This window comes from Diplodia corticola (genome assembly GCF_001883845.1).
Source record: "Diplodia corticola strain CBS 112549 chromosome Unknown scaffold12, whole genome shotgun sequence".
NCBI classification, from domain to species: Eukaryota; Fungi; Ascomycota; class Dothideomycetes; order Botryosphaeriales; family Botryosphaeriaceae; genus Diplodia; species Diplodia corticola.
The window spans coordinates 460,612-483,115 of record NW_017971491.1 but is presented as its reverse complement, the minus strand read 5'-3'; the positions used below and the strand labels follow the sequence as shown (position 1 = coordinate 483,115).

The 22,504-nt window shown below is 57.9% G+C and overlaps 8 protein-coding genes across 8 annotated transcripts; 3 read left to right on the top strand and 5 right to left on the bottom strand.

The window, feature by feature from the left end:
- Positions 1 to 726: 726 nt before the first annotated feature.
- On the bottom strand, positions 727 to 1,002 carry BKCO1_12000153 (uncharacterized protein; the record flags this gene model as incomplete). The annotated part of the gene is made up of 1 exon (XM_020270648.1): positions 727 to 1,002. One exon carries the CDS (start codon positions 1,000 to 1,002, stop codon positions 727 to 729), a length of 276 nt encoding a protein of 91 aa, XP_020132638.1.
- Positions 1,003 to 1,953: 951 nt separating this feature from the next.
- Positions 1,954 to 2,652, bottom strand: BKCO1_12000152 (uncharacterized protein; the record flags this gene model as incomplete). Its single annotated transcript, XM_020270647.1, has 2 exons — positions 1,954 to 2,360; positions 2,457 to 2,652. 2 exons carry the CDS (start codon positions 2,650 to 2,652, stop codon positions 1,954 to 1,956), a joined length of 603 nt encoding a protein of 200 aa, XP_020132639.1.
- A 1,339-nt stretch (positions 2,653 to 3,991) lies between these two features.
- Positions 3,992 to 7,060, bottom strand: BKCO1_12000151 (lpxtg-motif cell wall anchor domain; the record flags this gene model as incomplete). The annotated part of the gene is made up of 2 exons (XM_020270646.1): positions 3,992 to 5,836; positions 6,080 to 7,060. 2 exons carry the CDS (start codon positions 7,058 to 7,060, stop codon positions 3,992 to 3,994), a joined length of 2,826 nt encoding a protein of 941 aa, XP_020132640.1.
- Positions 7,061 to 8,108: 1,048 nt separating this feature from the next.
- On the top strand, positions 8,109 to 9,888 carry BKCO1_12000150 (transcriptional regulator cwf13; the record flags this gene model as incomplete). Its single annotated transcript, XM_020270645.1, has 2 exons — positions 8,109 to 9,665; positions 9,721 to 9,888. 2 exons carry the CDS (start codon positions 8,109 to 8,111, stop codon positions 9,886 to 9,888), a joined length of 1,725 nt encoding a protein of 574 aa, XP_020132641.1.
- A 225-nt stretch (positions 9,889 to 10,113) lies between these two features.
- BKCO1_12000149 (acetyltransferase) lies at positions 10,114 to 10,626 on the bottom strand (the record flags this gene model as incomplete). Its single annotated transcript, XM_020270643.1, has 1 exon — positions 10,114 to 10,626. The coding sequence occupies one exon, from the start codon at positions 10,624 to 10,626 to the stop codon at positions 10,114 to 10,116; it is 513 nt and encodes a 170-aa protein (XP_020132539.1).
- Positions 10,627 to 11,277: 651 nt separating this feature from the next.
- On the top strand, positions 11,278 to 13,572 carry BKCO1_12000148 (ankyrin; the record flags this gene model as incomplete). The annotated part of the gene is made up of 4 exons (XM_020270642.1): positions 11,278 to 11,793; positions 11,872 to 12,557; positions 12,614 to 12,701; positions 12,760 to 13,572. The coding sequence occupies 4 exons, from the start codon at positions 11,278 to 11,280 to the stop codon at positions 13,570 to 13,572; spliced, it is 2,103 nt and encodes a 700-aa protein (XP_020132538.1).
- Positions 13,573 to 14,474: 902 nt separating this feature from the next.
- BKCO1_12000147 (60s ribosomal protein l4) lies at positions 14,475 to 15,838 on the bottom strand (the record flags this gene model as incomplete). Its single annotated transcript, XM_020270641.1, has 4 exons — positions 14,475 to 15,237; positions 15,295 to 15,445; positions 15,579 to 15,673; positions 15,729 to 15,838. The coding sequence occupies 4 exons, from the start codon at positions 15,836 to 15,838 to the stop codon at positions 14,475 to 14,477; spliced, it is 1,119 nt and encodes a 372-aa protein (XP_020132537.1).
- Positions 15,839 to 18,599: 2,761 nt separating this feature from the next.
- Positions 18,600 to 21,782, top strand: BKCO1_12000146 (dual specificity phosphatase; the record flags this gene model as incomplete). Its single annotated transcript, XM_020270640.1, has 1 exon — positions 18,600 to 21,782. The coding sequence occupies one exon, from the start codon at positions 18,600 to 18,602 to the stop codon at positions 21,780 to 21,782; it is 3,183 nt and encodes a 1,060-aa protein (XP_020132536.1).
- Positions 21,783 to 22,504: the final 722 nt, after the last annotated feature.

Below are 22,504 nucleotides of genomic sequence, written 5' to 3'. Positions count from 1 at the left end.
ACTCTGACAAGAGGGTAGATGGAGGGGCCACCGCATCTGATGGCCCAACTCTAGTTCAAACAGATCAAGACATCAATTGAAATCTCGGCTCCCCCTCATGCAGCACTTCTCGAAACACCCCTCGCCACTTTTCTTTTAATTCCAGGAGTGCAGATGTCCTGTGGCAAGCAGAGGAGCGCAACTTGTCTGCCAGTATTCTGGGTCAGTCCGGGGCTTCACGTACCGATGGTCTGATACACGCGAAAATGTTCCCTGTAAACCCCGGTTTTGAGGGGGTGTTTATTCCTAAACAGGCAATGTGATGTGCAAGATCTCCCTGGTTACATGGCCGCCCCCGGAGCACTAGTAGGGAGTCTGATTGGCTGCGGCTTGTTGGCGAAATCTACTCAACCTCACCTGCCAGAACTATCCGCCAGCACTTTGTTTCGGAGGAGAAGAATGCAGCCCGGAAGGGAGCATCCCGTGACGTATTCCCCTTCCAAGTGAGGTGCTATACGCTTCAGCAAGACGATAATCGGTATCAATAATCCATCTCTTAGTGCCGTCCATCTCAACCACTCAAAATTAAATCGCCTTGTATTCGCACCATCCTTGACGCCAGTCTCAAAGCCTGTCCCTACTCCACCTGAAATCGACCCGTCGCAAATATGACAATCCAAACTCCGCCTTTTGGCCCGGTAATCCGAAAATTTGTACTCCCATCCACCCTTCCCGAACCATCCAAGTCTACCGCTCTGCACTCCTGTCGTCAGGCCCGGTGACCTGGTCTTGCAGCTGCTGTAGCTCAGCGAGACTCTCTTCCAGCTGCTTCTCTAGCTGCGCGATTTTTCTTTCGTTGGCTGCCTGGATATCCTTCAACAGCCTGACTTGCTCGTCCTTCTCCTTGATCATGCTTTTGTAGATCTTGAGTTGCTGGTCGTATTTCTCGCAGAGGTTGAGGGTGCGTTGCTTGGTGTCTTCGACGTCGGATTGGTCCTGGGGGATGGGGTTGTCGACGTCCATGTTGGTGTGGTTTTTCCCTTTTCTTCCGTACGCGGATCTGCAGGCGAGATGGAAAGGAAATCTGCTCGTATGCAGACGGCCGGTCGGATGGACCGTCGAGGCTGTTTTAAGGCGGCGAAGATGATGCGCTGATTGGGATCAGGGGGATGCGCCTTTTATCTCCCCTGACGATTTTCCCGCATGGTTGAGTTGATGCTTGGTGCCCGTTTGTGCTCAACCTGCTACCGTGTTTTTCCTTTGCACTTCCAAGATACTTTGCGCACTGGCGCATCACTCCCGGCTTCTCCACGCACTCTTCAGCCGCAGCATTCGTATCAATTTGATGGGGGGGTTTGTTCGAGTCACGCATGTCTCCCCGGGCGGCGGCATTCCGGAAGCTAATTGCAGTAGTGTTTCCCCATCACGACATCATCCCAAACAGGTAGGTGATGCAGCAAGCCCCCTGATCCCTTTTTAATTACAGCAACGAAGGAAGAAAAAGCAACTTATCGATGGCGATCAGAAGGAAGTGCCAAGCAATCGGTGCATGAGCAGATATCGTGTATGTCAATCATGACGTTGTGGTATCTCTGCCCAAAGGTTCGAGAGATGACATCTTGAAGACTCGTCGTACGAACAGAGTAGCTTATCGGGTGCGGCTCAACTAGAAACAATCGTGTCTTGGGGAAACGGGCTGTTGGAGAGAATAGAATATCGTTTGCACCACGACCCCCGAACAGACCGCAGGTCAGGCACACCACCTCACAAAAGCACCCACAGATGAACCCAAACAAGAACAAGAAATACAATCATTAATGACCATTATTAGCAAAAGCAAAAGCTTGGCAACAACCCAAACGCCCCCCTCCCCAGTCCATGGCAAGCCCGACCAAAGCCAGCGCCCGCCCGCCTAGCTACATCAGGGATATCAATCTAGCAATCCTCACTTATGCTCCCCTCCCCTCCACTCCCTCACTTCTTCCCCCCACCAAGCCACCCCCCAAAATACCCACCACCACCACCACCACCCGCCTTCCCCGCCGCATCATCCCCGCCGCCCTGTCCCACACTCCCCACCACGCTCTTCGCGCCCTCCGCCACCGACCCCACGCTCTTATCCAACGCCTGCTGCGACACCGGGACGTCCCCAGCGGGCGTGGTGGTCGTCGCAGCCGGAGCGTCGACGGCAGTAGGGACGTAACCGCCCTGGTCGTCCTTGCCGCCGCGCTCGGCGCGGTTGACGGCCTCCTTGCTGACGAGGTCGCCGACGGGCTGCGCGAGGCCGCCCTGGCCGAGCTGGCCGGCCGCGGCGCCCGACGCGTCGTCCTGCAGCTGGTCGACGCGGGAGTCGCCGGTGATTTTGGTTTTGGAGAGTTGGTCTGGTTTTTTTTTTTTTTGGAAGTTAATGCCGGGTGAGCTTTGTTGTTGTGGCTGAGATTTTGGGGGAGAAAAAAAAAAGAGAAGGAAAGACAAACCCTTGGTGGTGTAGCTGGCCTTGTTGTCCTTGGTGAAGTATCTGAGGTACTGGTCCTCGAGCCACGGGACCCAGCGGTCGTACTGCTGGTTGTATTGCTTCTTGGTCCACTCCATGGCGTCTCTGGGGGCCCGCTTGGCCTTTCTGATCCGCTGCTTTCTGGGCGAGGGCGGTGGGATGTTCTGGATCGAGGCCATGTTGGAAGAGAACGATCGTCAGTCAAAAAGTCTCCGGACGAGAGATGTTTCTCCCTGGGGATTGGGTGTGCGATGCGGGGTGTGAAGGGGGTCTGAATGGGAAAGAAATGGTAACGAGCTCGGACAGGCAGCAGGTGAATTATAACATACCAAACCCGGTCTGTCTCTTTCGTGTCTGCTCAGCAGTGGTCGCGTGTGCCAGGCGTTGCGAACGTGTCTCGCTTCTGACCGTTGGATGTGGGTTAAGTGACTATAGAGAGAAGTACAGGCGGGGAAGCGAGGAGCTAGGTAGACGACTTATCTGTGCACGCGGACGATGCCGTGGGTCTAAAATCAGCAAGGCAGGTCACAGAATGCTGCAGATGATGCGCTTGTGAGTACGTCATCTGCCAGCCGTCTCGCACCGTGGCTGGTGGCTTTGTCGGCCGCATCCCTGCAAGCCTCGACCGGAATCTTGGAAGACGCTGCAAGACGTCACCCGTGACACCCCGGCGGCTCAACCTCGCAAATGTACGGACGATAAACTGATATGACATTGCCGTGGCTACGCTTTTAAAAACAAGAACAGACATTTCATCCAGTAAAACAGACTCGTCTCCGCATGCCCTTCCTGTCCCAAGAAAGCTATTGCAAAGAAAACCCAAACCGCGTTTCTGCGTGTCAAGGCCTCTTATCTATGCTCTCGGCCCGTGAGGGGGTATCGTATGTTGTTGTCGTTCGTCCCTGTATCCGAATCGACTCCGTCCAAACAAGAGGCAATCCATGCCTACCAACTACGCCGAAGCTCTTATGCTCCAGCCACTGCCTCCAAATATCCAACCTCTTCAGCGCTGCTCCCAGCTCGTATTCCTACAAGCCTCCGTGCGAGAGCGTAAGGAAACTGCCGACGGGCGAACTTTTGTAAGATGCAAGGAAAGCGATACAAGTACAAAACAGATGTCTAGTCGTGACCAATAATAAACACTAAAAGGAATGCTGTGGGTGCCGTCGGGCGGTCGTGGGTCGGAGATGGAGGCTTCGTGCAGTGTGTTGGACATGGAGGAAAACCGGGAAGAAACCAGCAGATGAGCCGTCGTGATGCGCTGCGTGTCGTCTGCATTCGTCCAAATAATTCCAGTGCGCCAAACATATGGAAGCGTACGCCAGGAATCAGGAACAAGGAAAAGCAGACATGCGAGTCCAGCGCCGCAGAAATGCAAAGGATACGCTGTTATACAGAAGATGCGTAGGAAATCCAGCTTTAGAAAGTGTACAGTGTGTCTGTACGACCGAGAAAGAGGGTATTTCGAGAAGAAGAAAAAAAGAGGTTGAGGGAGCGTCGAGAAGTTTGTGAATGTGTTTAGGTTTCCTGCCTGAGTCGTCGGGACAGGCTCGCGGTGCGGCCGATGCCGTTTGGCACCGCGTTGGTGGACGTCCGGGGAGTAGAGTTCGAGTAGAAGCTCAATCTCTGGCGCCGCTCCTCGCTGCCGAAATCACTGGCACGCGGGCTTTCGACGGTCGAGGACCGCTCAAATCTGCGATCGCGAAGGAAGGCGGAAGAAGGACCGTGCGAGGTCGGGCTATCAAGGGTTGGAACAGCGCCGTTGGGGCGCCTGATCGAGGTAGCGTGCTGCAGTGCGAGTGAGGCGGCGCCATCCGGGAGTGGCACGGCCGAGGTGTACTCTCTTGACAGCCTGTTGCTGCGACTGCTGTGGCTTTGACGGTTCTGAGAAGAGTAATCAGTCATGGCCCGGGAGGGCACCCGGAGAGTCTGGGTGTCTTCCTCCATCTCCGGCTGGTCATCGTTTGTGACCGTTGCGCGGCGGGGCCTGCTGCTGAGGAGGGAAGTGCCGGTCCTCGAGGATTGCTGGTACCTGCCGCCCTGCGTAGGGGTGGTCCTGTCTCGTTCCGGCCCATCACGCGGACTGTTGCTAGCGCTGCCTGACAGGAGCATGCCAGTCCGACGGGCTTCAATGCGGTTGAGAGCGCGGCTTGGGCTGTTCCTCATATCGCCGTCTGGTTCCGTGCTTCCACCCCGGGGCGGAAGTTGTTCGCGATCCCGGTCGCGGTCGCGGTCGCGGTCGCGGTCGCGCTCTCTGTCACGCTCTCCGTTTATCTGCACACTTTGTCTCCGGCTGGGAGGCCCAAAGTTAGGCGATTTGAGAGCTGTGTTCTGATTGTTGTTGTCGCAAAGAGCGATGCACAGTTCGGTTAAGCTGCGGCACATGTTGTCCGCCTTCCTCCGGAGCTGGCGCTCGCTCGTCTGGACTCCACTGTTTGAGGTAGCGGAGCTCGTGTTAGCTCCGTTGGTCATAGCGGCCAGCTCAAGCGCATCTGTGGCAGTCGCCTCCAAAATGCGATACATTGCAGGGCTCATTGTGTTCTGGCACTTTGCGAGCGCAGAATGGAGTAGAGGGTGGCTGGAACCAGCGGCACCCGTGACTGCACCGGACACCGTCGTTTCTGGCGGTGAAACACTGGACCTCTTCACCTGCTTGGGCGAAGCGGTGACAGACGTTGCTTGAGTAGTGGCAGTTCGCGGCCGCTCAGAGGCGGTATAGCTCGTAACGGCCGCGCCCGATGTCGGAGGCATCTTGCCGGTGAGCTCGAGTTTCTTGATGCGAGACTTGAGTTCATCCAATTCGTCCCAGACAGTGGAGGTGGCAGTGGTGGAGTCGAGTGATTCAGACCCGTCGTGGCCGTCGCTGTTACGTGACTGCTGCTCGGGTTTCGAGAGGATCTCAGGCGAATTCTCCAGCGGAGTGGTGGGTTGACTGGTGGGTTGATTGTAGCGAGAAGAATACGTAAGATTGCTTGACCGGTATCTACTCTCACGCGCCGTCGCGTCACGCGTCGCGGCCGCGGCGCGAGCAGGGTCCGGAATTGACGATCTCCTATTCTGGGGAGATTCGTCTTGGTCTCGTGATCGCGAGAATCCAAAGGAACCCGACGAGCTCATGCCAAAAGTTCGGATCCGGGAACTGTCGACTGGAAACGACGCCGTCACCGACGTGGGAGGCTCGCGTGCCGACAATGGTGAGTTGTAGGACGGCGAGGGCAGTTGGGAAGAGCGCCTGATGTGGGAAATGCGCGTCTGGATGGCCGAAGGGGCGGGTTTGATATTGGTGTCGATGCTAGGGCGAGTAGCAGACGAATTCAGCGAATTCGATGGGAGAGATTGCCTGTTCATACGAGCGATTCTCGACTGTTCTATGCATCAGCAAAGGGGACGGACCATGCAGGCATGTTAATGAAGGGGAGCCAAGCGTGAGCCAAAGAAGCAATACGACAGAAAGACAGCGAGCAATCGGAAGGCGGCCGCAGATAAGGGCAGCGGTAGCGCATCGAAAGTGGGCTCAGATCTTAACGCAAACGCGTAGTTAGGCGCGCGATTAAGGCACGACTCAGGGATGCGCCGCGGATTGATTAGGGAAGTGCACTGACTTACCCGTCTTCGTTCAAGTCTAACTGTATCGTCATCCCCGTCCTGGTTGCGGGGGCCGTCTTGCGCAATATTTAGAAATAGGTCTTCGCTACTCGAACCCTGTGCGTTGTGCACGTAGTCTCCGCTGCGGTCGTCAGGCCTGCTGCGGTGCGAGTAGGCAAAGTCGTAGTCGGATTGGCCGTCGGAGAAGCTGTTGTTAGCCATTGCACTCCGGCGGCTCGGCGAGTAACTCCTGCGCGCGGGCGTCTGCGGATCGGGGCGCGAGCTGGGGACGCTCCTGATCCTGCCGGATGCTTGCCTGCGGTGTGTGGGTGTTGTGACGGTGGTGTCGCTGCTGGTGCGCGTATGGCGATGGCTGGCGGCCGGCGCAGGCTCGGTGGTCGAAAAGGGCGCGGATTGGGGCTCTAGGAGGGCGGCGTCGGCAGGGCTGCGAGAGCGACGCGCAACGTCGGATGTGGTGGATCGTCGTCGCGTTATCAGGGCAATTGGCGGACCGTACGAGGTCTCAATACCATGGCTGCTGTGCGAGGCGGGCGGCTTCCGGGGCGCGGGAGATCGGGCGTCGGCGCTCGAGGGGGCGTGCGGACCGAAGTAGGAGCCGGACGACGAGACGCTGCTGGGAGTCGGGCGCGGTGACGACGAGGTGCTGGAGCGGCGAGCGCGGGCTGAGGAGGGCGTGCCGGAGACCAAGGGTGAGCTGGGGGTGCTCGGGGCGCGCTGGGCGGGCGGCGTGTGTTGTTGTTGGTGGTGCTGGAGATGTCGGTCACGGTGCCGAGACGCACTGTCCGCCGGGGAGAGGGCGAGTGGGGGACGCGGCGGCAGCGATCGTGGAGACAGCTGCTGCGGGAGGGCTGAGAGCGAGGCGTGGTGCGGCGTTGAGGGCGGTGGTGCGGCAGCGGCTGGCTCTCGTGGGGATTGTGGTGTGCTGAAACTCCGGTGAGAGGAGCTGCGTGCTGGCACTGGCCGTTTGATGTGGGCTTCCATATCCTTGTCCGGGGGGCTGGTCCAAGTGGTGCACTGCGCTGCTACGACGCGCGCGGACAACAACAAAATTTCGCCGTCCTCGTCTGCATGAAGAAGATTCACGGGCCCCAGGAATGAGGGCAGCAGTGCTCCGGAGCGCGAGGAAAAAGCGTGCCCCCGTAATCCGTACCTTTCCCCTGCTCCGCCGTGCTGGGAGCCGCGAGCCTATTGCCGCCCTAGTAACGTGATGCTGCAAAGCGTATCACAGATGGCGGCTGGGGAGCACGATCACCACCGTTAGGCCATGCCTGACAGGCACAAATGCAGAGGCTGGCGACAGTCTAACCGCAGCGGGGCCGTCAATTTGCGCGCCTCGCCTCAAATCCAGCATCGTCACAATCGCAGCCGCCCGCCTAGCGCCTGCCTGTGGCCGCGGGGCGTGTTCGGATGCTCCTGCAGGAACGCACTTCTCTGTCAGATGCGTTTCCGCACCCCAGAACGCCGCCCCGCCGAGCCCACAAGTCCATACCTCCCGTAGCCGCCCAGCCCCGACGCTTTCGCAGCGGCGCCGCGGAGAAAAGAGCGAGCTGGCGCTGTCCTCAGCCCTGCCACCCGTCTCCGTGCCGACAACCTCCCTATTGACAATACCTATGCACGCCCGGGAGCAAGCCAGGTTCAGCGCAGGTTGCAGCCCACAGGGCAGCGGCACGGGCTCGCTTGCGATAATGCGCAATGCACACACCGGCCTCGACGTGAGCTGAATTTTCGAGAAAACGTCGAGCCACGGAGCGGAGCGGCGTGCGGGCACAGGCGCTGCGCTTGGTCGCATTCTGAAACGCCCTAGTGCCCTTTAGGCAGGACCCCCGGCACGCCTGCACCCTTCGGTGGGCAAGGGGAAGGCGTCCCAGGAGGGCGATACCGTAACGGGTGACTAAGCGTCTGCTGCCTCCGGCCTGCGTCAGAGCTTTGGGCTGGCACGCCAAGACCGGCTTGCTGCTGCGTTTTGACCTTTCGACGACTCGCCTCATCCGCCATCAATCCACGCGCGTCCGACCGCCGCCGCACCACCATGTCCACCGGACTCTCGCTCTCGCGCGCCCTGCCGAAGCCCAAGTACACCGGCGAGGATGAGGACCTCCCCGCCCACGCACAGCCGCGCGGCCCGCGCGTCGTGGGCGCTTCCGAAATCGACCAGACCCAAGTCGTGCTGAAGAAAGCCGGCCCGCCCCCATACGGCCAGCGCGCAGGATGGCGGCCTCGCTCGCAGGAGGACTATGGAGATGGAGGCGCGTTCCCCGAAGTTCCCGTGGCACAGTACCCGTTGGACATGGGCAGGAAAAGCACATCGAGCTCCAACGCGCTCGCAATCCAGGTCGATTCGGAGGGCAAGGTCAAATACGACGCCATCGCAAAGCGGGGACATGGCGAGAACCGCATTGTGCATGCTTCGTTCAAAGACCTCATCCCGCTACGCCAGCGTGCGGACATCGGCGAAATTTCTCTGGACCGTCCGTCTGAGGATCAAATCGCTGAGACGAAAAAGAAGACCGAAGAGGCTTTGGCAAAGCTGGTGTCAGGTGCTGTTGCAGCGCAAAAACCCAAGACTGTTGCAGGTACCTCGCGAAAGGCGCCAACCTACGTGCGGTACACACCGGCAAATCAGATGGGAGACAACAGCAAGAAACAGGACAGGATCATGAAGATCGTGGACAGACAGGTCGACCCGATGGAGCCGCCCAAGTTTAAGCATAAGAAGATCCCCCGTGGACCACCGAGCCCACCGGCACCCGTCATGCACTCCCCACCTCGCAAGTTGACGGCTGAAGACCAGGAAGCTTGGAAGATCCCTCCGCCGGTTTCCAATTGGAAGAACCCAAAGGGTTATACTGTGCCTTTGGACAAGCGGTTGGCAGCCGATGGCCGTGGTCTGCAGGATGTCACCATCAACGACAAGTTCGCACAGTTCGCCGAGGCTCTGTTCACCGCGGATAGACATGCAAGAGAAGAGGTCAAGCAACGTGCCCTCATGCAGCAGAAGTTGGCCGAGAAGGAAAAGCTGCAGAAGGAGGAGCATTTGCGCTCACTGGCGATGAAAGCACGCGAGCAAGCTGGAGGCAGCGCCAGGAGAGGTTCACGAGACGCTCGTTCTCGCTCCAGGAGCAGAAGCCCCTCCGAATACTCGTCGATGTCTGAAAGTGACGGAGACGAAGCTGTCAGGGAAAGAGAAGAGATGCGCAAAGAGCGTCGTAGGGAGGCCGAGAAGCAGTTGCGGCAATCACGCATGGGAACTGAGCGAAGGATTCAAATGATGGCGAGAGAACAGAACCGTGATATCTCTGAAAAGGTTGCACTTGGCATCGCAAAGCCAAGTGCGTCAGGGGAGAGCATGTACGATTCGCGGCTGTTCAATCAGACGAGCGGATTCGATACCGGATTCAACGAAGACCAACCTTACGACAAGCCCCTTTTCGCAGCGCAAGACGCTCTTCACAGCATTTACCGACCGAAGCTTAACCATGAAGATGAAGAAGACACTGGTGAGACTCTGGACAAAATCCAGAAGTCTAGCAGATTCGAGGTGCTCGGCAAAGCCAAGGAGGGCTTCAAGGGCGCGGACACTGCCGAGGTAAGCAGAGTTCTATTATGCTGACTGAAGATGCATAAGCTTACAATTCCAACAGCAGCGCGAAGGACCTGTTCAGTTCGAGAAGGACACCGACGACCCCTTCAACATCAATCAGATGATCTCGGAAGCTACCAAGGGTGCTGCAGGAAGCAGCAAGAGATATGGCACGGACGAGCCCGACGGCCGGTCTTCGAAGCGCGCCAGGGTTGAAGACGATGACTGAAGAAACTTGCAGGTCATACCAAGCATAATTTGCGGGACTGTCGATACCAGATTCTTAGCATTCATCAGGCGTACCGTGGGTCTACCTTCTCAAAAAGTGGCGCATAAGTACAAACAACTGGCGATACAATCGATTGGTATTTTCCATCGCATTGCCGCGAGCTTCATCGCTCTCTACAGGACCAAACGTGTCTGCACTTCTTCATTTCTCGGTTCCTTTCTTTTCTCACGTCCTATTCTCTTTGCCTGCCTCTTTCAAAGATGTATTACCAGTTTCCAGCCACATCCCCAAGCTCCTCGGAGCGCTTTCCACAAAACCCATCCTCTTATACAGCTTCCTGGCCGGTGCATCTGCCAGCAGCGAGATCAACGCTCCAGGAGGCGCGCTCTGATTGATCCTGGCCAGCATACGCCGCAGCAGCGCCTCTCCCAATCCTTTGCATCGGTGCGCGGGGAGCACGGCCATGTCAGCGAGATGGAAATACCAACCGCCGTCGCCAATGGTGCGAAACATGCCAACAACTTCGGGCCCGGGTGTGATTTTGGTCGAAGAGGATGGAGGCCCAGAATAAATGATAGTGCACCAAGCCCAGCTGCCGGATATCGCGCCCTCCCCTTGCGCCGGGGTTTTTGGGGAGAGGCCGCTCACGCGCCGGAGGGAAAGATAGGTCTCGAGTGGGGGTGGGCCATCGTGAAATGTGTAGCCAGGTGGGAGGCTTGAGGTTGGAGTGGCGCTCATTTTTGTAGATTCGCAGACTTGACGGTAGAGGAGGTCTGAATGAATCGAAGACTCGGCTTTGCCAACGGTTCTCGGTTTTTTAGAGATCTTGGGGGCGGTTGCAGTGAGACGTTCGCCGGATGCGATAGAATAGCTATGAGTTGAGACACTGGATATAAGCACTAATGGTGAGTCGACCCTCTCTCCGGACGTGCCGGTGGACGTGCCGGTGGATCGCGCCGGTGGATCGCACCGGTCTATGAGATAACGCATACGCAGGGCATTGCAAATGTATTGGACGAACCTCTTTCAATACACCGGGTTGCGGTGTCCAAGAATACGTTAGCGCAGACTCAATCATGCATTAGCGAGTTGTTCAACTCGTTGTTTGGCCTATGGCAGTATTATTGTATCCAGCACTCGGTACATGCTGTGCTTGAGGAAGAGCTGTGGACAAAGTGCATGATGCCCAGCGGATTATTGAGCACGGAGGTTGAGCAGAGGTTCTAGGCCCTATGACTGATAGTCAAAATTCCCCGCGTATGTCATCATTGTCTTTTGCGACCGCATGTCGCTTCAGCCATTGGGATTCTTTGACTTCAAGCTCAGAATCCAAGTGATCAGCCCTCCACTCTCCCAACGTCTCCTACGACCGAAAGCACAGCCACCGCAATGGATCTCCCCGCAAATACCGAAGCGCGACCGCCGGCACACGACGGCACCTGTGATGCGCCACCCGCCAAGGAATCAACCACGGGAAGCTCAGCACCCCGGGATGTCAACGAGCTGCCACCCGCCGCTCTGGAGCTCGCGGCAAAGCTCTTCGACCTCGCTCGCGCTGGCGACACGTCCACGCTCCAAGCTTACCTCGACGCCGGCATTCCGCCAAACTTAACAAATCACCAAGGAGACACACTGCTGATGCTTGCGGCCTACCATGGCCGGTCAGAAGTGGTACGTGTGTTGCTAAGCAAGGGCGCCGATCCAAACGTTATCAATGGCCGCGGCCAGAGCCCGCTGGCTGGCGCAGTGTTCAAGGGCCACGGAGAGGTGGTCAAAGTGCTGGTCGAGGGTGGTGGGGACGCCGAGGCGGGAACGCCGAATGCGAAGGACACTGCAGTCATGTTCAAAAGGGAGGAGCTGTTTGAGGTTTTGGGTGTGGAGCCGGGCAGGGAAGTGCCTGGGATGGTTCGCTCGATGGTCCCAGGTGGAGGGGCATCTGGAGCGGGCCATTGTCCGATATAGAGAAACTCTTTCGTTTTCTAGATGTTGGGAAGAGAGGAACGAGCCAGATGGATTAACGTTCGTCAAATAATTTATGAATTGGAAGTGGTGGGCAATTGCGTGAAATGCAGTGGTGTTGGCAAAACGCGGCTCAGCCCTACCGGCAGTTTCCACTTCGGCGCGGTGGTCTGCACTTTCCGCCCGGCGCGCGTCACCCAAAGCTCGCCAGCTACCTCGCCGACAACGTCGCCGCCGCCTCACCTCCTCACCCACAACACTCCCTCCACGCGTCTCCAGCTGCCCGCCATGGCGTCGCCTCCATCCGGGTACAACTTAACGAAGAAGCGTCCCTCGATCAGCGGCCCGTTGCCTCCCAACCCAAGCAAGCGTCGCAAGCCTTCGACAGGCCCTTCCGGTCTGCGCCAGACGTCCTTCCCGCCCGAGGAGTCCGGGCGCGCCGAGTTTTCGCGCTCCCCCAGTGTTGATAGCACGTACACTACAAACACCAACACCACGAGGAAGAAGGGCAAGAAGGGCAAGGGCGGAGATGACGACGTGAGAAGCACTACGGGAACAAGTGTTCGAGGAGGCAAGGCAGGAGCCGGCGATGGTGCAGACAAGGCGGACGAGGAAGAAGAGGCAGACCAGGAGGAAGGTGGAGAAGCGCTTGATGCTGTACTGGAAGGCCAAGGCGAGGCAGACGAGAAGCAAGAGAAGGAGCACTTGAGGTATTTCCCTCTCAGTCAGCTTTTGGTGGAATCGTTGCGACTGAATACTGTGACAGGATGCTTGTCGATCGTCTCGATCCCGATCAATCAGACAGATATGCAAAATATCGCGCCGTCAAGTTGAAGAAGGAGACTGTCCGCAAGGTATGCTGATTCAGTTCTTTCCAAGATAGACCTACTGACCAACCCGCGTGTCGTATAGATCACCAACCAGACGCTCTCTCAATCCGTGCCTCAATCCGTCGTTACGACCATCAACTCTTACACCAAGGTCTTCATTGGGTCGTTAATCGAACGCGCCCGCACCGTACAGCAAGAATGGCAAGCCGTGGCCGAGTATGCGCCCATAGACGACCCTCGTCTGCCTGCGAACCAACCACCGCCGCCACAACAGACCCCTCCAACACCTCAGCAGCAGCAGCAGCCGCCGCAAGCTCCGCCTCCGCCCTCTCCCGCTGCAGCTCAGACGCCCGGCGCCTATCACAACCCTTACGGTTACCAGCATCTTCACCCTTCCTACAACCCCAACCCATACTCCAACATCCGCATCCCTCCTCCTCCTAGTGCGAGCACTTCTCCTGCGCCCCCCAATTCCACGCATGCCCCATCCTCCCCGGCTGTTGCCTCGAGCGGTACCCCCAGCCCGGCGCCCGGCGCGACCACCGCCCCCACCAGCACAAACGGGACGGGCAACCCCAACTCTGCGCAGACACCTACGCCAAACGCGTCACAAGACACCACTCTTCCAGCATCCAGCGGCGGCACCAACGCCACCGACACCATGGACGTCGACGACAGTGATACCAAGGCCGGAAAGCTCATTCCCGCCGACGCGCCGTTGAGTGAGCGCCTGGCTGAACGCGATCGCGGTCCGCTGACGCCGGACCACCTGCGAGAGGCGCTGCGACGATACAAGAAGGATCGCGAGGGTGGTGCTATGGGTTTCTTGGGGCTGAGTCTGGAAGGCAGGGAGAGGACGGCTGGCAGGATGGGTGGAAGGCGGTTGTTCAAGTGAGCGGATGGGGGGAAGCGTGCGTGGATGGCAGTTGAATGAATTCACGACGGGCGTGCGGCGTTGCGGCTGTGGGTACATCTACTGCCTGGACTATGGGTTTCGGTAAATATTCTGGGATGCCATCGGAAGCAAGGCTCCTCAAAAGGTTTGGCATTACGGCTGAAGCGCTTGCGGCATACTATACATTGTAGATGATGTAGCGAGCATCGTCCGTTCAGCTCCTTGGCTCAACCCGAGCTGGATGGAGGAAAGAAAAGGGAATGGACGTCAATTAATACATAAATTAGTGCTCCCTCTTTTGTGTCTCGGTTTCTTTGCTTGATAGTAAGGTTTTTTTTTTTTTTTTGGAAAGAGTTGCTGTAATATCTCAGCACGCGTCAGCAACCATAGCACCGCCGAAAGGCCTGCCTGCCCGCATGGAGCAAGCCTGAACGAATACCGGCAAATCTGGATCATTCACAGACATGCTGATTGTGAGACAAGCTTCGCTGATCTATCTAAAATTCGCGATAAGTCAGAATATGGGAGCTGCACAATCGAATCAGCGGGCCTTTAGACCAAGGGAATAGCATCGTGTATCTCCAACTTCTATGGAAATCAGAGAAAAGCTCTTCATAATAGCGATCATCTTGGCAAGGTCTTGGGCAACTTTAGATGCTTTTATGCTTGCCCATCGACGCAAGCAACTCAATGGAGCAATTTCATGCAAAATATTCAATCTGGGCATAACGCAAAGCACTATGACGTTGGACATAACAGTGGATATCATAATTGAGCTGGTTAGTCATCCCATTTTGACTAAACTTTTTTCAGCTACCTGACGAGGTACGTTCCGGACCTCATTAGACCAGACTAAAGGAAAAAGTGCAACCGGACCACCACATACACCGCATGAATCACCCTTAGTTGTCGTGAAGAGTGCCGATGAACTCGCTGGTAGGCTTGGCAGACTTGGGCTGCTCGAGCTTCTCCTGGCCGAGCTTCTGGGCAGCGAACTGCTTGGCGTAGGGGTTGAGCCTGAGCAGGACCTGCTTGTTGACGAGCGGGTTCTTCTTCTGGACAACAGTGCGCTTGGTAATGGCGGCACCCTTGACGGGGCGGAGGACGGACTGGACCTCAGAAGAGTTGATGAGCGCGGCAATGTCGGCCTGCTTGACAACAGGGGCGGGCAGAAGGAAGTCCTTCTTGAGCGCCGAGGGCTCGGTGGTGGAGCCGTAGATCTTGTCAAGAGCCTGGAAGGCGGAGGAGGTCCAGACGATGAAGCGGCCGAGGTGACCACCAGGGGCGAGCTGGAGGAGGTTGAGGGAGTAGACGGAGGAAGTCTCAACACCGGGGATGTTGCGGAAGGCAGTGACGAGCTCCTTGCCGTCCGACTCGGGGTCGTAGACGACAAGAGGACCACGGCGCTGGCGGTGGCGGCGGCCACGGAGCTTACCCTTACCGGCGCGGATCTTCTTGGAGGCCTTGACCTTCTCGACATCAGCACCGGCACCGACGGTCTTCAGGAGAGCGAGGGCGGCGGAGGTCTTGGAGATGGCAGCGTTGGCGAAAGCGGTCGAGGCAACGACAAGGGGAACCTCAGGGACGGTGGAAACGGAGTGACCACGAGCCAGCAGCAGAGCGGCGCTGGAAGAGGCAGCCAGGGCAGAAGCGGTAGCGAAACGCCTACGATTGTCATTAACTTTGCGTCCTCAAGCGGCGCTTTCGCACGCAACAACTCACTTCTGGCCAAGGTTGATCTTCTGGTGCCACTTCCTCCAGACCTTGGTGGGAGCGAACATGCGACCAGAGCGGCACTGGTTACCAAAGGCAGCCTGGCCAGCACGGTGGGTACCACCACCCGAGACACGGGGAATACGGGCGACGGCACGGCCTGTGTAGTTTCTCCTGTCAGTCTTGTTTCTTTTGACGACCAGATATCCGACATTTCGAGAGCGCGCGTTATTCAATTCGCGATTTTCGAGATTTTCCGGATTTCGAGGATTTCGCATTTAGGGTGTACTAACCGGTACCCCAGGACTCGGCGGAGGTCTGGTGGCCAGCCTTCTCGCTCACGGCGTACGGCTGCCTCTTGTTCTTGGCCATGCCGGTGTGGACGATCCTGCGCTGGGTCAGCCATGCTGATATCGTGTCGAAAACATTGCGATGCGGCTTACTGCACGACATCCGGGCGGATGGGGGCCTTGAACACCTCCGGGAGGGGGTGCGTCTGCTCGCTGGCCTTGCCATCGGCAGAGATAATGGTCACAACAGGCCGGCTCGTCATCTTTGCTGTGTTGGTGGTGGTTAGTCCGTCGTGGTTGGAGGTCGAAAATTGCCGCGGTGAGCGTCAACGGCAGAGTCGTGGTGCGGCTTCGCTCGCTTACGGTCCCGGTTCCGGACTAGCGTGCCAAGCCCCGTATGCATCGGTCCTGCATCCAGTGCCTCCATCGTGCAAGAGGCTCGTCTCACACCTCTTTCCTACGCTCTCCCCTCCACAGCGCCCCATCTGAGGCACGCGACTCGTGCCAACGCCTGTAGCCGGCCTTGGCGTCATTCGGCGACCGTAATCGTTCCCAGTGTCAATTTGTTTTGCTTCGTGCCCCGTCGTTCCCTCCACGCTACGACGCGTCGGCCGGTGCTGCGCCTTTCCAAGGTCTCACTTGGCCTGGCCCACGCTGCCTGCCAGTCCTAGGTATGGTCGCGCGATGGCGAGACCGCATTTCCTCCACTGCGTTCCCGAATAGCTTCGGAGATTCTCAGCGCAGAGATGGCACCCGGACTACTGCCGCCCGGCACGCAACCCTCCCACGGAGGAAAGCCCGTCGTGGGCGCAGGCAGGGTCGCCAGATGCCACTCTGCAAATGGGGCACAGCTGCTGTGTGCAGTTCCGTGTGCGCCGACTGCGACTGCTGTCGACTTGGCAGCCTACTACGTACGGGCGTCTCCCGCGCAAATTATCTGGACCGTAAATTGGACGCACGAGTCTGTTCCTCTGGCCACGATCAAAACAGGCACATAGCCATGCCTTTGCACAGCCATATCATGTAACCTTGGCCACTACGGCGCGGGATGAGCCGGTAAGCGAAATGGCCACGGTGCGCAGGTAATTGTACAGCGGAAGAGTTCAGACACTGCGCGCCGCCTGCCTCCTTTCACGTGGCTCATTCTGGCAGAGGCTCCTGCCTGCGGCGAGGGCTGGGCTTGCTCTGGACGCTGCCGTCCGGCCCGCCTCACTGAGCATCTCGCTACGCAATGCGCGACGTTACAGATGATCGCTTTCTGCTTCGGGGAGGTACTAATGGTCGACATATGATGACCTAACCGGGCGTGGCGGGGGCGGCCAGGACAGGCTGACACTCGTCTGGCCATGGCCTGCCCCCGATCTGTCTCAGTAGTGCCGTGGTGAGATGCGGCTCCTGACATAGTAGTAGTGCGCACTCGAATCCCACAAGCTTTTAGACTCGCAGGCGGCGCGGACAGAGGGCGATCTGCACGCAGGCTACTGCGTAGCAAGGAGGCGCGTCGTCCGGACCGGCGTCGTTTATCGGGCTCGAGAATTGAAACGCCCTACTCGCAGAATGGTGCGGAAGAGGCAACCCACGCCCGCCGCGGCCGGCACATGAAGGCCTCGCACCCCGGTCGCCGCATGCGCCAGCCCTCGGCTGCGAGATGAGGCTCCTGGCCGTCTCGTGGCCGGGTCGAGTTTTTGTCCGTTTCAGGTGGGCGATCCTGCGCGCCTTTGTTGATGCCGGTGCGAGTGGGCCGCCAGCCGCGGGCGCCGCCATCGAGCGGGCATGCACAGAGCATGCACAGAGGCGCCGCAGGGGGAGCTGGCGCTGGCGAGTCGGCGCCGGCGGGCGGCGATTCGAGGGCAGCCCGCCGCTCGGGGAGCGCAGTCGTGTCTCGACGCAGCGCCCGTCTCCACGGCGCTGCAGCGCTCTGCATGCCTGGGGACGTGATTCGCCGCTCTTGCGCCCGCGCACGGGCCGCCCCAAAAATAGCCCTTGCGTAGGCTGTAGGCGCCCACTCACATTGAACTCGGGGCGCTGGGCCAGGAAACCCATTCGCGCCGCCTTCTCTACTGCTTCCATCAACCCATTCCCACCGCGCGCCCGCCCCCCTCACCACCCTGCCCTTCTGTCCTGGATGCCGAGCACTGCAGCGCCCGCTGTCAGCACCCCGTGCAGGCCTTGCCGCCGCTGAAACCTCCCCTTTTCCACGCGCCCGACCGAGAGCCCGCCGCCGTCTCTGCGAGACCTGCTCTGCTTAACTCCGCCGTGAGCGCGGCTCCTCGACACAGCCAACCTCAGCGCCGCCGCCGCGCCTGTTCATACTGCTTCCTTCCCTTTGCGCACCGCGTTCCGCCCACCGGCGCCTCCGTTGAGCCAGTCATTCCTTTAAGCGCTTACTCGAGATCCGGCATCTCGTTTCAAGCTACCCGCCCACAGAGCCACCGCCAGCAGTCCAGTATGTATACCCACACCTGCGCCTGCCCATGCCCCCGTCGCGCCTCTGGCCAACTCCACCTGCTGCCCTCGGCGTTTCACGCTCGCTGCGCTGAGCCCCACAACATGCTGGCCGCCGGCCTGCCCGCGCCGCCAATACAAGCATTGTTTGCACCGCTTGCACAGCAGCGTCTTCGGACCCCTCTGCCCATGCCATGCCTCTGTCCCTTCGATAGCTCCTTCCATACCGCTCTCTTCTGCCACGCGTGCCTCCCGGACGTTGTGGTGGCCGCTGCCTTGTTCATGTGCGCTAACAGCCCGCTTCTCGAAAGGTCCTTTAGCCCAGAAAATAACGTCTAATCACCCAGCTCCCAAGAGCAACCAACAACGAATCCGCCCTCTGCCTGCGTCATATCACTTTGCGTGCCACGCGTGTCATCTCCAAAGAACAGGACGGGCAACGTGGTACGGCTAACACAAGCGCATACCTGGCTTGGGTACGTTTCAGGCATGCCCGTTCAGACATCTTCACGATCCCATGCTACCCATTTGCCGTCTTTCATGTCCGTTTTTGGAGAAGAATCAAAGACTACTAGAGGGATGCCAGACTACCAAGAGCGCAACGCGCCCGTCGCGCACACCCACTTCTTAAAGCGGCCTGCGACGAGCAGCGCTGTGCTCTACAACCCGAACACCGCTTTCACCGGGTTTCACCAACATCGGGGAAGTACGTCCACTTCTGCTTCGGAATCAACTGATTCATCTCCAACAACGACTATCTCCACTATGGATGGATCTTCGCTTACCGAACCTTCGCCGGGTCCTTCACCAGCCTCTCCTGCGGCAAAAGCGTCTGCTTCGTCGTTTTCTCCAGATCTTCGTTCAAGAAATGCCTCAACCGACAAGAGCAAGGGCGAGTTTTTCGAACTTCAGCGACCAACGACTCCGGCGAAAAAGCCTCGCAATCTGAAGAATCTGGCCGTAAACACTTCATCTACGCTCAGCCTCGGACGTGCTGCGAACACGGCTGCGCTTCCTGTGCAAAAACCGCCAGCTTCATCTTCTGCTCCACCGTCGCCTTCCTTCGTCAAGCCTCCAACGCCGCCGCGGCGAAAACCTAGCAATCTGGCCCTGACCTTGCAAACCAATGCGAAGGGCCCGCTTCCCACGCTTTCGATTCCGCCGACGCCTTCCATCAAGAGGCCGAACACGTTACGGCACTTCCAGTCCTCTCCGTCACTTCCGTTATGTTCGCCTGCAGTTCCCCCTGCTGGTGGCATGGAATTGCCCCCGGCACCACGGTCGAGACCGCCGCCTCATGGATTTGCCGAAATTCCAGTGGAGGAAGAGGAGGAAGAGCAAGAACCGAACTTTGACGTCCCTCAGTCACGCGAGGAAAAACCGGAGGCGTATCCCAACGGCCCAATTTGCATCTACGAATCAGGTGTGGACCTTTATTACGAGCCGACCGCCGAAATCGCTGCACGCTACGATGTTGTGCTCAACGTGGCGAGTGAAGTCGTCAATCCGTTCAAGAAGGCTGCGCAGGATGCGAAAAGGGATGCGAATGCTGTTTCAAAGGAGAATCCCACGTCGCCAAGGACCTTGGAGCTGACGCAACCGTCCGCCCGCACTTCAGCCGACGGACAAGCAGCCACTGAGAACTCAGCAGTGGCACAGGGAAGTTCCCCGACAACTCCAAAAGCCACTTCCTCATTTGGAGAAGAGGCGGAGAAGCCGGTTGCGCCATCTACGTCACGCTCGAAGCCGGAGTACATCCATATCCCCTGGGAGCACAATACCGATATTGTACCCGACCTGTACACGCTAGTCAGAGTCATCGACGACCGCGTTCAGCAGGGCAAGCGTGTTTTGGTCCACTGTCAATGCGGTGTCAGCCGCTCGGCCAGCTTGATCGTGGCATACGGCTTGTACAAGAACCCTGGCATTAGTGTCCAAGAAGCTTACGATGCCGTCAAGAAGCGAAGCAAGTGGATCGGACCCAACATGAACTTGATTATGCAACTTCAAGAGTTCAGAAATGGCTTGCTTCGTGCAAATGGACACAGTCAGGGTTACAAGGCTGGCATTCCCAGGAGGCTTTCCCCGAACCCTATGGGCCCCAGGGGAAAAGATCAATCTGGGTTTGACACGGATTCGTCTGGTTCTCGGACTCCTGCCACAGCACCTTTGCCACCGGACTATGGCCCCGATCCCGTGCCGCAACGAGCGAGTACAGGCAACATGGTACCCGTTTCGCCAGGTCCCACTTCCGCTCCGTCAGGTCTGAATTGGGGCACGCCCGGTTTCCGTCGCACTTGGGATGCAGCGCACGTTCCTCTCGGTTCTCCCGTTGAGCAACCTTTTGTCGATCCTATGGGTCACGTCATCCCTGTGGTTACCATTCAGCACCCCGCTCGTTCGACCCCAGAGCCCGAAAGGGAGGAGAAGTTTATGAAAGAGAAGGGCAGGTCCGACAGCGATGCTACTTTGCGCCAGGTTCCGAACTTCTCACGCCAGTTGCCGATTAGGCAGCAACAAGACGAAGATTATGATGACAACAACACGATCATTCTGACCACTAATGTAATGGAAAGCAACGCCGCGGCTGGACATCAACAAGAGGCTCTGGACAGGTTGACTTCGTTTGCACCGTTAAACAACGCAGCGGCTCCACCGCTAAGCCCGAGCCCGCACAAGTCAAGCTTACAGGAGCGGCGCCAGAACAAGATCAAGTCGCTGGCAGAGCCGTTTGCTGCATCAAAGAACCCTGAGCCTCGAGCCAACTCTTCCCTCCTGAAGCCCCTTCAAATGGATGACACATTACCCTTGGCTTCTCCACTCAAAGCTAATTTCTCCTTCGACAACCCTCCAAGGCAGGTGCGGCCGAATGACTCTGTCATCTCGATGTATGATCGCCACAATGAAAGCCGATCCCTCCCACAGGGTGAGAAGACGAACGGATCTACCGAGCCTTCTGGGTCTCCCATCTCTGAAGAATTCCACATGGCTCCGATTGTGACAAAGGATGAAAGTGACGAGGACTTCGGTCTCCTCTCGCCAACAAGGTTCGAATTTCCAAAGAATCCGTTCGATGGACTTGAGCCTGAAACTCAAAACCAGGCAACCAGCAGCAAACCAGGAGTCTCACCCGGACTTCCGCCTCGCGTGCACGCAATTCTTCCACCGGTTACGGAAGTCGATACTCCCGAGCAATCACCCTTCCAAGGATTCGGCTTCCTAGGCTCTCAGCCTTCGCCACGGCCAGCGACACCGCCACAGGTCTTGAGGACTACTCAGCCTCCATCCGAAGAACCAAGCCCGATGGCAGGCATTCGTCGCGCACGTACAGATGGCCCCGAGCCGACCACGTGGAATCTTCACGACAACGACAGTCACCTATCCACGTCAGAACCAAGGCTTCGACCGAAGTATTCGAACCCAGACTTGCAATCGCAGCGCCGGCTCCGCGCCCTTCAAACCGAGATGGAGTCACGCTTGCCCAGCCACAACCGCCCGCATACATCAAACGAAACCGCGACGCTGTTGTCTCCGAGAGCACATGAATTCACCCAAAATCCTTTCCACTTCACACTCGAGGAAGTATTTGGCTCCCTGCCGGCGGCTCAGAACAACCGAGTGCCTAGTCCTAAGCAAGAGGATGTGAGTCAGATCCGGGAACCTCCAAGATGCAGCACGCCTCACACAATGGGCATTGATCCTCGGAGCCCGCCACAATCAGGTGCAAGCCCTATCACAAGGAACATCTGGGACGTTCTATGATCTTCCTTCAGAGCTTATGTGGCCACGGTCCGTTGCCTCGATGCGTTTACCTCAGGGGGGCCCCAATCAGGCTTGTGCCATTTCAAAACTACCTTTTGGCTCCGAGACAAATTCTTTGCGAGTCCGTACACTGGTTCGGCTCACGATTTTACCGTGTCTGCTGTATCCTGCGAAGGGTGGCACAGGCCGCGTTTTGGGCTACTAGACTACGATATCGCGCTGACAGAACCTACCTTGTTCTTTTGGATGAAGATTCTAGTGCTTGCGCGTCATCAGGCGGACGAGCCACCACAGCCAGGGCATGTGCGTTGTCTCCGAGTTGCGGAAAAGAGTCTCCCGAGCAATAATATTGCTGATACTTACGTGGAGGCCGATCATAATTACTTCTCTTTGATCAGTTTTCCTCTGCTCCCTTCTTCCCTTCAACCATTCTCTTTTCTTTGAATGGCCTTCGGTGCCATGCCTTCGCTACTCTATTCTCCGGTTGTGTTCCCTTTGTCCGAGGTTTTCAGCTCTCGTCCTCTTCGGGTTGCTGTGTCCGCTGCTTGGATGCACCCTTCTTAGCAGCCTTCCCAGAGCGACAGCGTTGGCGTTTCAAAAGGGGAAGATTTCCGTTTTCTGGGACTTTGCTCGTTTCATATCTCGTCAGGCACGAAGAATGCCATTGCCCACCAAACCTACAGTCGTAGTGTCTACATTCATTCCCCCCTCCCTATTGCAAC